General features: G+C 33.2%; 2 protein-coding genes across 4 annotated transcripts; one reads left to right on the top strand and one right to left on the bottom strand.

Annotated features, from left to right (window-relative positions):
* Nucleotides 1–651: 651 nt before the first annotated feature.
* LOC105344076 (protein fem-1 homolog C) lies at nt 652–5,850 on the bottom strand. Its single transcript, XM_011451658.4, has 2 exons — nt 5,151–5,850; nt 652–3,991 (listed from the first exon to the last, which is right to left on the bottom strand). Exons 1-2 carry the CDS (start codon nt 5,692–5,694, stop codon nt 2,667–2,669), a joined length of 1,869 nt encoding a protein of 622 aa, XP_011449960.1. The 5' UTR covers nt 5,695–5,850; the 3' UTR covers nt 652–2,666.
* A 2,491-nt stretch (nt 5,851–8,341) lies between these two features.
* On the top strand, nt 8,342–18,043 carry LOC105344077 (SITS-binding protein). Of its 3 annotated transcripts, none has more exons than XM_066086794.1 (3): nt 8,342–8,424; nt 11,431–11,617; nt 12,302–18,043. In XM_066086794.1, exon 3 carries the CDS (start codon nt 12,311–12,313, stop codon nt 14,303–14,305), a length of 1,995 nt encoding a protein of 664 aa, XP_065942866.1. In that variant the 5' UTR covers nt 8,342–8,424; nt 11,431–11,617; nt 12,302–12,310; the 3' UTR covers nt 14,306–18,043. The 3 variants fall into 3 exon arrangements, with proteins under 3 accessions (XP_065942866.1, XP_011449962.3, XP_011449963.3); XM_011451660.4 differs by lacking the exon at nt 8,342–8,424 and adding an exon at nt 8,674–8,824; XM_011451661.4 differs by lacking the exon at nt 8,342–8,424 and adding an exon at nt 9,895–9,997.
* Nucleotides 18,044–18,803: the final 760 nt, after the last annotated feature.

Genomic DNA, 18,803 nt, shown 5'->3' with positions numbered 1-18,803 from the left:
ACAAAACCGTCTTCCAAGGAAGAAAAGCGTAGTAAAATTGAAGGTAGGATGTTCAAAAATCTTCCTCTAGGAATTCTGCTTAGCAATATTTTTACACTGTGTGTAGAATATACACAGAAACGGATCGAGCGATATGTGAAAGGGGGGAGGGGTTCCAATCGATGAATACGGTATCAATAAGTGTACAATTCAATGCTAGTTAAGGTGGTATGCGACACCTGGCGATATTAACTGGGGTAAAAGTAAGTCATTAACGAAATACTTTCATCGGTACAGAATTTCTTTCATGATATTTGACCAAAAAATATATTCGTTGTACGAAAGTCTTTCAAATAAGGGATTTCTAAAGAATTTGTTAGATAATCACATTATTTAGATATAGAAAATACTGCCTTATTAAAAAAGCATTTAAGGTTTTCTTTTTAAATCATGTCCCAAAGAAAAGGGGGGTGGGGTGTTCCAACCAATGTAGATATGTAGGATCACAGAGTACTATGTAGCAAATATTTCCGGAGAGCTATTGAAATATGCAACAAAAATGACAACAGCACAAAGTATATGTACATATATCTTTGTTGCAAGACACATGTATAGGGTTCTTTACAATTTTAAAGACTAAAAGATAACAATAGAGAATTCCTGACAAACAGCAAACGGTATAGTATTTCTTTATTGGCATGTTGAAGTGATACTCAAGCACACAAGGATATATTATCGATAAAGAACAGTTGCTAATTTCCCATGTTGACCACTTGTAACCATCCTATTTCGTATTGTAAATTCTTGACCCCAAAAAAAAAGAATATACGAGAAAAGTTAAATTTTAATACATGTATTCTGCATTGTTGGCAATGTGCCCTGCCCTACTCTAATAGAATAATTCATATGTAATTTAGGTTTGAAAAAATCTCAAATTAGAATAGAAAATATAAGGATTTCAACACATTTATTGTGATATGAAAGATTTTGTGAGGCACAAAATTATACAGAAATGTAATGTTTCAACAGGATTAGCAACTTTTCCTAACATAAAACAAAAACACATGTTTTCCACTTTGATGCCACTTGACCCATCCATAAAGTAATTGCTACACATGCAATTTATGCATCTTTACATGGCTAGAAACACATTGTTTGTAATAAATAGCTCAGGTGAAAAAGCACAGTATTGGAAAACATGGTTTATAAATGGCATAAAATACATCCTGTCAAAAATGTCGCCATATAACAAATACCAAACAAAAAATTTAACTCGGTTGCAGGAACAGTGCCTTCTGCTCTGATTACTCCTATATTATCACAGACTGCAAGTTTAATCATATTCCAACATATATGAATATTGATGACATTCCATACTTGAAATGGATATTCTATATACATGTATATAAATATTCATGTAGGTACAATGGATTTGCATTCCTTACAAACTGGATAATCTTGCACACATATCCTAAAAAAAAATTATCTTAATATGAATTCCAAAAGTTCAATATTCAACACCTGTGTTTTACAATCTTTTTCTTTGCTGTTGCATTGGACATCAAAATTCAACTACTATCTTTAAACAAAGCCAAGTCTCCAAAGAATCAAATCTAATCAAACACAACAAAAATCGAAGATATGAAGACCGAACAACCCATAGTGACAGCTAGTACAGTGGTATGAAAAACATCATGAGGATGTGACTGACTTAATTAATTTTTTAATTATTTTCCATCTTATGATATTAAAATTGCCTAAGCAAAGTTGGAGGTCCAGTTATAATAAAAGATGATTTAAGATTAAAAGTTCTTATTAGTCATCCATTGATATGAATATTAAATATTTTTAAAATATCTATACCACATTCTTATTTTAAATTCCAAGGAGTTGAACTTTTGTCAAAAGCACAGCACAAAGCTTTGGCAAATTTTTCAAAAAAAAAAAAAAATGTTTGATTTTTAATTTTTCCCATAACATTTTTGTACATTTGTTAATGTCCATTTTAAGCTTTAATCAGGAAATGTTAATATTTATAACATTAAATTTCATTGAGAATTCTTCCATTGACAAATCTCAGACCAAAAAAACCTTTCAATCAATTTATACTGACATAAAATAATAGGGATATTCCAAAACTGTCATAATAATTATGATTAATTTATTTTTTAAATGAGCAAAACGGAAAATACACACAGGGCACACAAAATCAACAAGATGTGCATGCATCACTTCATGCATTCAGATGGAATGACTTTGTATTCATTTTGATTTTCTAACCAAAAACAAACAAAAAACAGCATAAAACAGCACAATTGTATATAAACTTCAATTAAATTTGAACAATGATTTCCATCTTCTTCAATCTACAGAAAGCATTCCAATTCAAGTTCGTAACTGACATTCGGCTACTAAAACCATTTAATCCTAAATGATCAATAACGTTCAGTGTTTTCAACTTTTCATTGATTTTGGTGTAATTTGTTTTAACATGTTTAAATTCTAAATCATACAATACATTGTATTACTATTGGTGCTTTCAAGTAAAACAAAAAATCTTTCAACAAGATAGTTACAGGTGTTTCATTTATCAACATATTTATTGATGTGTTCCAACTCCTTGCTCATTTTTCAAACAATATTTTTCTAACATAAACAATTCTTCTTTCTAACTGACATCACTGTCATCAATGCATCATTATAAAGGACTCCAACTTCTGAGGAATATGACCTTTATAGGGAATATTACATTTGACTATTTTGCGGGCAGACAAACACTGAAGGGATAAATAATTCAGTGGCGAAACTATGTCATTAATACTCATTCCACGTATCAATTGCATAGCAGTTTTTCTGTCACCGTTACACATGTCCAGATGGGAACCATTTTTCAACAAGGTACGGATCACTTCCGACCGACACGGCCGATTGGCTGCAGCAATGTGCAGTGGAGAATTCTTATCAACGTCAACAGCATTCACATTGGCGCCAACCTCGATCAGAAGTTGAGCTACTTCTGCTGAAGGGAAAGAACAGACTGGATATCTTCCAACGTTGGTGGTATCTTTTGAACAGGCGAGGTGGAGAGGGGTGTAGCCTTTGGTGCCACGTGGATTCATCTGTACAAGTTTGTACACAACTTGTTTCAGTTCATGTTCTTCCTCTGGTTTCAACGATTTCTGAAGTCGACACATCAGACACAGAATATGCATTATTATGATGAGTAGTTTGTTGAAGTGACTAAGATCCCGTTCAGGTATTGCCACTTTCATCAGGTGGTTTTGACCTTGGTCTAGTTCTTTGATAGCACGCAGTAAAACATCCATGATGTCTCGAAACGCCACGGGGTGAGCAGGTCGGTTTCTCCACTCCGTCGTCATGAAGGAAAACAGTTCAGCGAAAGACAGAAAACTGCTCTGAGTCATTGGACTGAGAGCTTCCAGCACACTCTGCTGCATGTCTAAGGCATACATCCATAGCATTATGCAGCGATCGAAATTTCCCATATCCGCGTAAAGGGCTCCTCGATATCTTATGTAGTATGAGGTATCAGGATGGGCAGGACCTAAAATCCTCTCTCGAACTAGCAGTGCTTGCATCCTCATATTATCAGGATCAGATGCGAGTTCATCTAGTTGTTCTAATGACACCACTTCTTTTGCATTTTCGTATGCAGCAACTTCAGAACCAGATGGGGGTTTGGGCACTGGGGAATGAGGGCTAGCATATCTCTCCTCCATTGCAGATCTCCAGAAACTAATAGCGCCTAACATGTCTCTCTTTTTATCCACATAAGTGGCTCCTAGAAGCTCTAGTGCGTCGATTTTTTCTTGCCTTTCAGAATCTTGCCTGGTGATTAAGTACTCCACAATCTTGGAATATCCTGCCACACTGGCCGCTAGTAAAGGAGTCATACCGTACGCATCTTTTTCCATTCTTGCGTTGAATTTGAGCAGCATCTTCATAATATCCAAGCTTCCTGACTCGGCACAATCATGCAGAGCTGTGTTGCCTACAAATATGTTTAACAATATTGAATAATGAAAATTAAAAAATCATCACAAATTCTATGGTATGGATGTTCTGAGTACTTCATTTGAGCCATTTATGTATATGTACGAATATATAGATATCAGGAAATATTTCCGTATACACATAATTTCAAGTTTAATAAATCATTTGAATAAGGATTAAATTCCTATTAAACCAGATGTCTAAATAGGCTACAAGTGAGGATACTTCAAATGACACACAATTCTATTGTGACATCATCTTGTTTGATGCTATAGCCTATGTCATTAATTACTCGAATAATAAATTTAATAATTATGATAATCATAGACCATACTATCACTTTATTCAATTTCATTCTGATTTTCACTTTATAAAAGATGTAAAATGAAAGTCTTTAATTGAAATAACATTTTGATCTGACATGTGGTTGGTTTTTCACACCTGAAAAATTAAATTTTTACATAAAAATGAGCAATTTATCAACACTGTAATTAACACCCCCCCCCCCCCCCACACACTCTTGGTGAATATTTGGCTTGGCTTGATATTTGGGCTGATGAATTCATTAATTCATAGTGCAGACCTATCATTCCAACTGGGAAAGATCCCCCAACATGTGTTGTTTCAACTTGTTTGTGGCAGTTTTGAACTAGATATTTGTATGTCTTACCAATACTCACTGGCTCTGTCAAATTATAATTGGCCCCTTAGTTTTTCTCTTTATTATGCCATAGGCATAATCTTTAATTTGAATTAGACGGTCACAGGCTTTAATTTGCAGCTCTATCATATATATCTTTCTACATACACTGTACATGTATTTTTCACCATACAATTTGCATTTTCTCTTATGCATAAGTTAACTTAAATTTATCCTGATGACGTCGTTTATTTTTCATCATGTTCATTAAAACCTACATGTTGTTATTGTTTTAAAACTTCCCCGAGATTAAAAGGATGTTCAAAAACTAGTTGGAAAAACACACGATATCAGTTACAACAAGCTCAACAGCAGAATTTCTAGACAAAATTTTTAAGGGAGAGCCTTGAGATTTGGTAATGATAGCAAGCCAATCCTCCACCACAAGTAATACCCCCTACCCCATCCCACAAAAGAAACATTTTTTCATCAATTCATTTAATTACACAGTAATCACCTTTAACACTCTTTCTGTTAACATCAGCACCGAGTTCCAGAAGAAATTTGGCTATATCTTTATGTCCCTTATAACAGGATATCATCAAACATGTGTGACCATGCCTGTTGGCAATTTCAATGTCTGCTTTATGCTCTACTAGAAACTTGACAATTTCGATATGGCCATCGAAACAGGCGGCTCTGAGAGGCGTCGAGTTGGTAAACGTTGTTTTGTTGACTCCGGAGCCTTTTTCCACCAAATACTTTACTATCTGGGTATGCCCAGCAGCCGCAGCGCACCAGAGAGGGGGTGCCCCTTCAATCGTTTCCCCATCAAAGGTCACGCATCCTACTTGTTCTAGGTCAGCTTTACATAGTTCTAGGAGATATCTGACGACATCTAAGTGTCCATTACGACATGCCATGATAAGAGGAGTGGCTCCATTGGTTTTAGCATGCACAAGTTTGACGACTTCATCTTTCGACTTGTGGTCCAAGAAGATTTTCAGACGGTTGATTTTGCCATCACGTGCGGCATTATACACGACATTTCGATATTCCATCACCTTCGATTGAAGGTCTTGAATATTAGGACCTTCGGGTAATGAACTGGTTTTGTCAGACGACAAAACGATGGAAAACAGAGGGATATGGTTCTTCGGGTGTCATATTGTGGACAAATATGGCGACGACAGGAACTAATAGAGGTCGCTTTTTGTTGTGGCATGTCAAAGGGAAACAACTCGCAAGACTTTATATAAATTCTATGGAGACTCATAAATGTCACAAACCTAACGTTAAATGTCTTTTAAAAAATGTATTCGTAAATTCATAATATAAATCATCTTCGCTAGCCAAGGGTTTTCGGTCCACTTTGCTCCCCATGGGGCAAAGTGGACCGAAAACCCTTGGCTAGCGAAGATGAATATAAATGTGCTTTCAAAAAATGTAGATTTGATAAACGTAGGCCTACGACTCATGAGGAGTACATATGCCATAAGTTCGACCTTTTTTTCATTTTTCAACTGAAACATTCAGGTAACTTTGTTTTCAAACGGGCAATGGGGAAAGAGTTTTTTGTTTGTTTGTTGTTTTTTTTAAAGGAAGATCCTTTTTATAGAATTCAAGTGGCTTCAAGAAAAAATCCAAAATAAACTTAATTATTAAACAACCTATATATCGGTACTTTGACGTATTTCATATGGTCAGCGTCTAAAAACAATAAAATGTTTTCAGGGTTGTTTTTGTGATTCATGCGGGTTAATATGAAAAATCCGATGTTATAATCAGCATGAATCATCGAAGAAAGTATTTCATAATTTATAATTACACCTTTCTTAATTTTTTTAAAACAAATTAATGAATTGATCGTAAAGAGTAAGTAAACGTAACTCAATCATTGTTAATGTACATACGTAGGTTAGAAAAAAGAAATAGCCAAGTCGTGTTACGTGGGAACTATAGCAGTCTGTCCCAAGATATCTTGGATTCACGTTTAGCTTAATTGCTTGATATTTTATAAATACCTCAGGGTTCAAACGTAATTCATTCAAAAGTATTAAAAAATTCCAAGATTTCTCAGTCGAAACACCCCTGTTAGCTTATCAGGTTTCAATACAATGCTAAAAAATGTGATGTCTACGGAGATTTTGTATTGCAGCAAGCCCGGATGATAACGTTGAAAAAATTGCGCGATGTATTCCGAGTGTATTCCGAATGGAGAAAGTATGTAAACATTCCCCATTATAAATCTCCGTAAGGAATCTGTTTTCGTTCCTGTGAATTTTTCTGAGTGACAGTTGAAAATGTGTCAATGAAATTATCTTGGAAATTATCCCTTTCAACTATTACAATTGCACTTCTTTCACAGCTATTTTATAGTATGTGTATTTTTTTTAAAAATTCGTCCAAATGTGCTGCATAAATATCTTGGGACAGACTATAACAGAGTATGACAACATCATAATTATTTCGTGCATTTCGTGATTTTTCTTACGTTGCTGAAGGTTGCGATCGATCGATAAACTATCTATCTATCTCTCTGTACTATACTCGCCTCCAATTTTAAAAGATATAAAGGAAAAGTGGAGTAGAGTAAAATTTTAATAGAGTGAAAAGGAAATAGTAATATTATTATATTTTAATGAAGATATAAGATTAGAAAAATAGCTATATATAGTATTTACAATTAAAAGACAAAAAAGCATTTGCATAATTAAGGCCTGAGGTGGTTCAATTTGCCCACTTCCAGTTTGAAATAATCAACACAACATCTGGAAGTGAGACATCACTGCCTGGCAGTCTATTCCATTGGACTATAGTAAAAGGGAAGAAAGAATATATATTTGTAAACATTTTTTGTGTTTTGAATCTGCTGAAAAGTAAAGGAGTGAGTTGAGCTATAGTAATCCTACCATGAGGACGAGTTGAACCAAAGGAATGGTCTTGTACATACATGTAAGTATATGTCCGGCATCGACCCTCCTTAATTGTAGTCTTTGTAGACTTCTCCTACCTAGCTAGGATATGTAGCATACTTGTTACAATTGATGTCCTGCTATAGTCAGACACCACCCACCTCGCTGCTCTGCGCTGTACTGTTCCATTTTGGTTAGTATGTGTAGCCATGCATGTGAGGGCCCCAGACTCTGACAGCATACTCAAGCTGCGGGCGTACCACAGCCTTGTATGTTGCTGACCGAAGCTGCTGCATGGTTCTTGGTTGGAAGAAACTGGTTAGAACTGGATAGTTTATATTTCAGTCCTGTCAGTTTTTACAGAGTTATGAATTACAATCGGTTTTCTTAAAGAAATAGAGAAAATACTCGATAGATGTATTTTACAGGCCAGTGGCATTTTCAATGCTAAAAAACGACTATTTGAAAAAAATAAAGCAAAATTAACATGAAAAAAGAAAGATAAGAAAAACCCGATAGGAGGGGTCATCTTTTTTAAGATTATGTTTGATTCAGCGTAAATTGCATGATTATTCATGTAACCAATGTGTGTGTTGGCCTGTATCTTTAGAGCAACTATGTGCATGCGATGAAAAAAAATTGTTCATTGCAAATATTGTTCTCTTACTCATTGCAGAACTGCAACTGAATCGACATCAGCATTGCGCCATAATTTTATATGTGAGCGTGTTACATTATACTAACTGCATGATCGATATACATGATAAACATGTTTATATATCGAATATACACGGGCCGTACATCGGCATTTCCGCCAAGTACCTGAGACAGAAAACAGATTTTCGTATTCCGTGCAATTTGACTTGCATGCATAGTGTAAGTACATAGTCATGTCTATACCTCTGGGAACACTGGTTATCTGATTCTTCTTAAGCATCGTTCCCCAAGGGATAAGTAATACTAATTAAATTCCGGCAGTTATTCGCAGACGATTCGGCCCTCTATCGATGATATAAGTTATGGTTGATAAAAATTCAAGTTTATGCCCAGACATATCCCGCCAGACAGAGGGAAGCGGTCGTATTTTTTTTTTTTTGCAGAGTCCAGCCTAATAAATCATTTGGGCTTTTTGTTATTTGTTTCTCCACATTATTGATAAAAAAATAACTGAAGCAGGATTCCTGTACGAAAATGTCGATTTTCCGTTTGCGTTTGCTCGTCATAAAATGTTTGCAGAAGAAACAGGAATTACTAAGGTGAAAACGGTGCGCTTCAGGTAAGTTTTTGCTCTGTATGGCCAAACAGTAAAATTTTATTTTTAATATTGTTTTGTCGTGCATGTACGGCCTCTAGAATCAATTACAAGCCTTTTGGAAATTTCAATGCAATAAATAATCGTATTATTATAAAGAATTGAGCTCGTACTTTAGTTTCAAGGCAGGTGTGAATGAGACCCATATTATGCAATATGTCGTGGAGAAGCTTACATCTAACTGTTGTTTAAAGGCAAGCATTATATACTTAAATGAATATTTAACATTCTATATAGTCTCAAAATCGAATAGTAGGCCTACATGCTACTTTGTATATATACATGTACGTAAAAGGCTTCATTAACAAAAAACTAACCAACTCATTTTATGTGTATACAGGTACAATGTAATGCTTGATAATCTTTACATACATTAATTTTATCACAGGTACATATCTTCTAGTAATATTTTATAATACACGCAACAACACAGTGGGATAACCCCCATTACATGCAGCAGAACGACTCATTAATCACCTACGTATTAATAAATATGTAACTTTTTAATACACGTATATACATGTATGTTGGTGTCAATCCATTTAAATACTACTAACATGACAAAGGATAAGATTATTTTAAATTACCCGAATATTAAAAAGTCATTCACACTGACAGGCAAGCGTGGATCACTCCCCCTACAACCCCCCCCCCCCCCCCCCCCCCCGGTTAAGTTAAGGGGTTAAGTTAGTACGTGCATTTGTTAACGTGCATTTAATATCAAGGGAGCCCTATTCACTACATGCGCGGATCTAGGGGGTGGGGGAATTCGAAGTTGTTAAATTTATATGATAAAATTACCGAAAATAGGCCTCGGACCCCCCCCCCCCAAAAAAAAAATATTTTTTTTTATCTACTACCCCCCCCCCCCCCCCCCCCCCGAAATAAATTCTGGATTTGTGCATGAACTGTCAGAACTACATTGTATGTGTCACATATATACTGTAGTAATACTCTCTCTCTCTCTCTCTCTCTCTCTCTCTCTCTCTCTCTCTCTCTCTCTCTCTCTCTCTCTCTCTCTCTCTCTCTGATAAACCGTGGAGGTTTCCGAATGACTTTCAAGCGTCGAATAGACTAAGAATCATTAACATTATGGACGATGGGATCGAGAAACGAAAACACACCGGAGAGTTTATGGTAATACTGTTGTATCACAATGAGTATAAATGAAAGTGGGAAAATGTTTGGCAACTGACAGTAATCATGGTATTGAAGAATGAGAATTAATCGATGTTTAACGAGTTTTCTATTTACAATCAACAACTGATTATCGTAAAAATGGTGAACTGGTGAAGGTCTTGGGAGGTTGTTGATTGTCCCATAGGCATTGGGGAAGCAAACTTAAAAAAAACCACAGACACAAAAACAGCGATAGATCTTTTGATTGAAAAACAGCGGTCGAATGTGATAACAAATTATTATTTATAATAAAATGTTTAGAAGGGAGTTTGATTAATTCATTGTGTAAGTGATAAATAATTAATGAATGTTATATTGTGTTACTCATGTTGTAAGACAATCAATACACTGCTTGAATGTAGAATAACAGATGCAAGTGACAATAACTGTAGAAGTTTAATGTTTGAGGAATTTTGTGGAATTGAATATTTGTAAAGAATGTTTTAAGAAATAAGATTAATTATAGTACATTGTATGTCCCAAGATATTTATGCAGCACATTCTCTTAAATTATTTGATATTTATAAATATCTCTGGGCTTAAATGATCTTCATTCAATAGTATAAAAAATACAAAGATTTCTCTTTTTTAGGCTTGATTATCTATTTGATAATTATAATCAGGGATGATTAATACGGTTTCATCACGGTACATAGAATTACCGAAATACCCGCAATTTACCGAAATACCCTTCAAAAACACCAAAATACCCTTCAAAAACACCAAAATGCCCAATATTATGCCTTAAAGAGTGTATGTGTAGTATTTTATATAGATAGCTATTGTATATAAAGTTAATTTTTTTAATAAATCAGCCGATTTTCATGGTTATTGATTAATGTAACTAAATCTTTTTATTAGTTTATTTCTTGTAAATAACTATAATTAAATTTATTTTGAATAATTCATTTAAACTGGACATAAATGTTTCATCTCATTAGTTAACAGGTTATTGCCCTGTGACCAATTGTCTACTCACAATAGAAAGGAGCAATTCTGGTAGAAAAAGGAATATATATTTATAGTATTATCATGTCAAATTACTATATGATGTTAAAAAATAAATGCTGATAAACTGTTATTTTTAATTCTTAGTTATTTTATTATGGGAATAAAATTTCACACCTCTATTCAAGTGAAAAGCAATTCATGCAAGAGTTATCGTTCTTAACCCAAGGTCTACACATGTTAAAAATCGCTATTTATGTCAAAATACTTACATTATCAAACTGAAAATTGGGGAAATACATTTAAACACTTAGATTCAAACTATGATGTTAAATAGTTGTACTCAAATGAGGTATTTCGGTGTTTTTGAAGGGCATTTCGGTAAATCACGGGTATTTCGGTAATTCTATTTACCCATTTCATCATTGACTTTTGATTGACAGTGAGCATGAGAATGACAAGTTGCTTGCATCTGGCAATGATGATAACTTAAACAAGACAAAGTATGTGAGTACTCCGGTGGAAGGAGCTCAGCTCCCTCTGAAAACAACATCCCCAAGTGTGGAGGGCAGAAGTAACACACTAAGTTCTCAAAGTCGAAGTTCTAAGTCAACAGATGCCAAGACAGAAGTAAGTTATTAATTGTGCTTCTTTAAACAATATATAAAAGAAATATTGTAAGTTCTTATTTTCTTTAAAACTATTCTTTCATTCCTAATATCTACCTTGTAAACATTTCTTATTTTCAACTTTTTGCTTAAAACATTTTGGCCCATTTGAATTAAAATTCACACAAAACCTCTTTTAGATGAATGGAAATCATAATTTTCAAATGAAGTGACACAATCTTTTTGTAGTGGAGATGCATGTTGTATAAAGAGGGGAAAAGGTCTAGTGAAAATGGGTGCTTATTATCTTTTTTAAAAACTTTCTCTTGATAACAAATGGACTAAAAATGTCAATATCTTCACTAACAAGCAGGACAATAGGTCCAGCATAGAGGAATTGTTTGCTGGACCTATCTGGCTCTGAAACTTAATGTAACTATGTGCAAGTTTAAAGTTTTGATAAGTACCTTATATCTCCCATCTCATCATTGATATGAATGAAGTTGTTACAGAAAGGTAATAAAGTTGTATGTCAAACTTTGATCTGAAAATTATCAAAAAAATAAAATGTTTGCACGGCATTGGCATCTCAGCTCCTTAGGTGACATAAGCTTCTCCCATCCAATCAAATTGCAAAGTATAGTAACAGCTCAATGACATAAATTTAGAAATGCTCTATATAACGTCTTCATCATTTTGTGTACAGGACCACAACATGAAGATACCAAACTGGAGGAAAAAGATCTTAAAGTTCTCAGTAACCTTGATGTTCTTTGTGATGGCCATTGGAGTCATTGTTATATGGACGCTGCATGAAGGCGGTGGTGAAATCATGAAGGAAGATGGCCTCTTCACCTTCGATACAGATGAACTAGAACTTTTTCTAAATCTAAGAGAAGAAGAAAATGCCATCAAATTAAATCTTGGTGGCGTTGAGCTTAAGACACTAGTGAAAGATACATCGGTGAATGACAAATGTGAAAACCCTTCAAACAAATACTGCTACGTCCTGGCTGACGGGACAGCCCTCAATTTACGGTCTTCACAGATGTATGGTGTACAGTGTTACCATGTCAGCTGGAAGAACCTGACCTCTTTCTTACCAGAAGACTGTCTTGAGCTAAATCATGGCTTCTGGTATGGCTTTGTAAATAACAAGAATCCATCTAGAAACACTTGGCCTATACAGAATATGCAAATCTCTAAACGGGCAATACTGACTGGTCACAACAAGGGCATTGGTGACATTTATGATTATTATTGGTTGTCTAGTACAGGAACAACATTTTATATCATCAATGATGTTTCTGTGCAGGTATCTTTTAATCATTCCAACAACAATTTGTTCTGTCTTTCTCCTGTTTCTAAAGAAACATCCAGCTCTCTTGAATATGCTCTTTGTCAAGGATCATCCATGAAAGAGGCTCACATTGGTACATCGAAAAAATTTGGCTTGCAACCTGCAGTTTCTTTCAATAATACAGACCTTGAATGGATAATGGATTTCATTTGGGACACCCAGAGTCTTGTAATAGAGGATACAAAAGAGTTAATTGACTTCATTGTGAATGCTACAACTAGCTATAATCTTAGTTGTAGTTTGATAGAAATACCTTTAAAATTTGTTAGTCATTTTGGAGATTTCAAAATAAGTTCAGACATTGCAAAGTCTTTGGAGGAGCTTAAAAATTTAAAATGTAGTATGCTGTTCAATGTGTTCCCTGTCTCTTCATTTGAGTCTTTGAATTTTGTTCCTGGTATAAGATCCAAGATGTTTATTGAAAACTCCTTTAGCGATGCCACCTATTTACAAAACTATAGGGATACACAATGTGCAATATGGGATTTGTGGAATCGTAATGTACAAAGGTTTCTTTTGAAAGAGCTTTCTAAGCTTATGGTTAGTTTTAGTATTCAGAAATTTAATTTACTTACTGTACCATCAGTTGATAGACTGGAAAATAACCGGCCAAGCAGAACAAAAGAATTATATACTCATTGGCTGAATTTGTTAGGCAATTTGACAGCATGGCCCAATTTTCAAGAAGCAACCTACAGAACTCAAAACATTCCTTCTGTAATTGAAATCAGCTTCAAACAAGTTCCTAGCGAGAAAAATGCTTCCCAGATTTGTCTGTCTAACAGTATTCCAAATTTACTTACGGTATCATTATATGGATACCCGCTCCTTGTTTCAACCTTAGATTTGTCAACTATGAATGATAACGTAGATCCAGAAATACTTTTAAGATGGCTACAGGTTTCTACTTTCATTCCAGCAATGAAACCTCCTGTTGCAGCTTTTATTCAAAACAAAAACATTCTCTCATATGCAAGTGATGAAATTCTTGGTCTTCACAAGTCAATTTATAGAGAAATAGATCTTCAGAAATATTTGGTAAACTCTGACCAGCCCCTTATCAGACCTATTTGGTGGATAACACCTGATCCGAAAACATTCACTATAGCAGATCAATTTTTAGTTGGGGATGATATATTAGTAGCACCAGTTTTCTGCTCGGGTCAGAGGTTTAGAGATATCTATTTGCCAGAAACAGCTGTCAAAAGTGTTTGGCAACACCATTTCAGAAATGGGACAATTAGAAATTTTGCCGCTGGCGGTTGGTTAAGAAAGTTTCATGTGGCTGCATTTGAAATTCCATATTTTTTAAGAAAAGATGTACATCCAATAGCAAGTTCAGATGATTAAGATTGTAACTGGTGTTGTTTTTCCATAACATAATTTCAGTATGAATTTCAGGTTTTGAAATATTTTAAAGTAACCAATGATCAAAAAAGAATTTATATTACATTTATATTCATTTTATGTAATATTTATTTACTGTATCAGTAGATGAACTTTTGAGGTTCAGTTTGGAATATTATCAATTCCAGTTCTATTTTATTTTTTCAAAGTTATTTATATATGAATAAAAAAAAAGTTGTGCTGCCAGCGGGGGATACCATAATGCACTGTTAAATACATATTCATTAAAGAATGGTTGTACAAAAAAGGCTGTTTGATCTTTAAAGTAACGAAATTACATTTCTGTGCAAAACTGTAAACATATCATATTTGGCATGTACGATATTTGGCGGAAATAGTTTTTGAACAAGTTGGTCTGAATTTGAATCAACATATTCCTGAATGTGACTATTCTAATATAAATATATGCATGGCATTTAGCGATGTACTTGATTTAGCGGAAGCCACATTCTGCCGAAAACGTAAAAAAAAGAATACACAGCCAAATGTAGTACGTGTGCAGTATCAATGAATTTTGTAGTCATGCACATTAACGGTGTTCAATTTGTTATGAAAACTCAAATCCTCACCCATGGAAAGCTGGTTACATGTTTTTAGCTGTTAGAAATTGTTCTTCTTGTTAATGTATTTTTTAAATCTGCATATATATGCGTAAATGTTTTTCCATTACAATATGTCTTCATCATCTCTCTAGTCATGGGGATATATTTAGAATTCTCAATTCATTCCATGCGTTATAGCTTGTGTGCAGTGATTTGTTTGGCATTACCTCCAATTATGAACAAAGATATGATGTTCATTTGTTATGCATACTCCAATTATGAGATCAGGACTGTTAATTACCGGTATTGCTGTTATCATGCTTAGAATGTTGATTGTGTACCTGTAGTTATAAGTTTACCATGTGTATACAATTTCTTTGAGATTTAGCAGTTACTAGTATTGTATCATTGGAAAGAAATCCATCTAAAATTATGTGTTAATTTGCTACAAATTTATTTATTGTATATTGCTGTGTGAAATCCAAATAGCTATTTTGCTTTAACTATTTTTTTTACATCATTCAAACTATGTTATCCCCATTGTTACTACTTACAATTTGTCCTTGATGTACTACAGTTGAACTTCGATATCACGAACACTGATATCTCTAATACAGTTGATATGTCAAAGTGATTTGTAAGTCCAAACCACCTTTTTTTTCATTTTTTTAACCTAGATATCTCGAATACTCAGATATCTCAAAGTTTTTAAACAGTCCCATCTTGTTCGAGATTACAAAGTTTGACTGTACATGTACTTCAGGGATAGAAAATGAATATCATATACATGTTCTTAAATGCCCCTTTTATTGTCAATGAAGAGAGAAATTTCTTATGAAGTTTTACAACAGCAAACTGCCTGTCTTTAAATTACTAGTAATTCAAATTATTGTCATCACAAAATGTAAAATGCATATTCTTGCATTCTTTTCAACTGGCCTAATTTTATTAATGTATCAATTGTCTTGCACGTCTATGAGATCTATATTTGTTGACTAATAAACAATAAATTATACAGTTTAGATTGTAATGAGAATGAATGTAAATAAGAGTTTTTTTAGATTGCTTTTTTGTTTTAAAATTCTTCATATTGTCCTTATACATTTGCAAATGTCTCAATTGTTTTGAAACTGTTAAAAAGAATTAACATATGTCAGAAGTAACATTTTTTTGGTTACTCTAACTACTGTATACAGGGAAATATTTGCCCCCATGTTATAAATGCCCCTGTGTCTGGGCAAATTCAAGATGGGGCGAAACTGGTTTTAAATGTAGAAGTGCGAAAATTACGTGGGATGAAAATAACCCTGTATATAGTATAGATCTTTTTTTGTTTTTTGTTTACGCATAATATTTTATAAATACTGTATTATGTGATAATTAACAAAAACTTAGCTTTTCAACGTTTTCATCTTGATGATATATTCTTTAGTTTCAAAAACTATTTTTATGATATAGGAACTCGAAAGTAAATATCACAAAAAACCCTAATATATGTACATTCAAACTAATAGCAGATCTTCTTAAACAGTAATTCAATTTTAGAAAAAAAATGTTATTCTTCGTTTCAAATATCAAATGAGGTGTGTTCTTTGCGAGGTTTTTTCTTCTTTATACATGGACTAGTATATTTTACATTTATGGTTGCAAATCCAAGTAAGGCATTTGTGCTTCTCATTAATTTTTTTTTAATTGGAAATAAGTAACTTCATTTAGCTTAATTTTGATATCAAATAGAAGGTAAAAAGGAACATCTTAATAACTCATTTTTTTTTCATTTTGACATTGTGTTGAAAATATCACTTTTTTGGCAAATGTGCAGTAAGACAAAGGTATCTAACAATTTCCACATCTTTGATAAAATTTCAAACCTGCAACACAAAATACTCATAAATATTTTCCAACAATTTTCTCAAAAACTAAGTCTTGCATTTAATTAAGTCTTCACAGTCGAAGTGGTAGTTTAGCTAATATGAATTTATATATATATATATATATATATATATATATATATATATATTTGGTGCATTTTACTTTGACATATTTTCTTACATATATTGAATAATGGATTATCAATATTCACAAATAAATGAGCACATTTTTAACTCGAATAGTTAAAAATTGTTTAAAAATGCATAATTGATATTAAAATAATCTATTTACTTCTTGTAGTACATGTAAAGGAAATCCAAAATTAAAATTAGTTTTAGAATCTAAGAGGATAGAGTCTCAGCAAGTTTTTAAGTATTCATTATAAACAAACTCATTATAAACAAACAAATTAAGAAACAAAATAATAAGAACTCTTTATTTAGTTCTTGGTAGTTCTACTTTAATTTTTTTTAGCAATTCAAACAAACGTGTTCAGTTTAACAATGCATTTTGAAACTTTGAAAACAGTTATACATCAACTTGCATGCATTTACATAGAAATTATGAAGCCAATATTTGATATCGGAATTATACTTGTGTATATATACATGTATATTAACAATTAATAAACCACTTATATTTTGCTTTTCTAATATCATTGCAGATTTATTCCATTTCATATTAAATTGCACTCTGATTATATTATATTAAAATACAGATCTGTACAATGGCGCTGAACCCTGTGCTTTTGAAGAGATCGGTATTTTGATTATATCAAATGCCTACTGACCTTAGGTGATAATGAAACAATAGCAATGATTTGATGTATTCAGTCGATAAGTTTTTAACACTTACATTTTTCATAAAATGGATGTTGTCTTATATAAGGGTTGCTTACCAAAAATTCCTGTATTCATTTTTTTTATAATGATGTCTTCATTCAATTATGTACATTTTTGTTTTTGAACATTTTGAAAATTGATTTCAGTTTGAAACTCTTAGATATTAATGTGATTTTCAAAATACTGTGACTTTTGGTTCAGCGATATTATTCTAGTACCTTTAAGTTAGCATTTTACATGCAATATTTATGAAACGGGTGTTATTTTGAAAATGCTGTTGTTAAATAACTGTTCTAAGCATGCTGTGCAGTCAATTATTTCAAAGGTCATGAAACGTTTATTTTGAGTATAAAGTTATTTAAACTTGCTATTTATTTACTGTAGCTGTTAAAATTTTTCAATAACAATAAACAGTTGAAAATTGTTTTACATTTCTGATATTGTATGACAAACGGGGAAATTCTGATTCAACAGGCCCTTTTTTGTCGCTTTGACATTGTTTGATTTTCGGACAGGTTCTGCAATACAAATGGAATTAAGATGTCATATAATTTTCATAACTTCAAAAAGGGCACTATCAGTAAAATGAATAAGTGAAGCTATTTAAGGTTGAATAACACATCATCACAAAATGGCTGACCTCTGATCGAAAGTACATTTTGTTTTATTAAAATGATTATATCGACGGCAACACGTATACTACTCCTTTACCGAGTGAACCTTACATCCCTAGTACGCATAGCGCAGGGGGCCTTTGACATACTGAACTGAATTCTTTTAGATATTCAATTGTTATCCCCAAACTGCAAAATGTTTCGTTTATTTGACATTTGTACAGTTTATTTATCATTATATCTTTTTTCCGGTTCTGGGTGTTTTATTCTACCTAACTTTTTCAGCAATGATCGCTACCTTCATAACCTGCATGAATCACAAAAGAAGCATTTTATTGTTTGCATTTACACCTTTCTTGTAATAAATTGATTGTAAAAAGTAAGTTAAAATAACTAAATTACTGTTAATGTACATCAGGGCGTTAGCTAAAAGAAACAGCCAAGTCGTCTCCTATGGGAATTTGAGTCTGACATCATCATGATTATTTTGTGCAGTGCGTGAATTTTCTTAGGTCGCTGTAGGTTTTGACCAATCGATAAACAGGGAGTGTAGATTTCAGTCCTGTCAATT

Source organism: Magallana gigas, chromosome 6 (assembly GCF_963853765.1).
Source record: "Magallana gigas chromosome 6, xbMagGiga1.1, whole genome shotgun sequence".
Taxonomy (NCBI): domain Eukaryota; kingdom Metazoa; phylum Mollusca; class Bivalvia; order Ostreida; family Ostreidae; genus Magallana; species Magallana gigas.
Note: the sequence above shows the minus strand (reverse complement) of the source record. Positions and strands in the feature narration are given on the sequence as shown.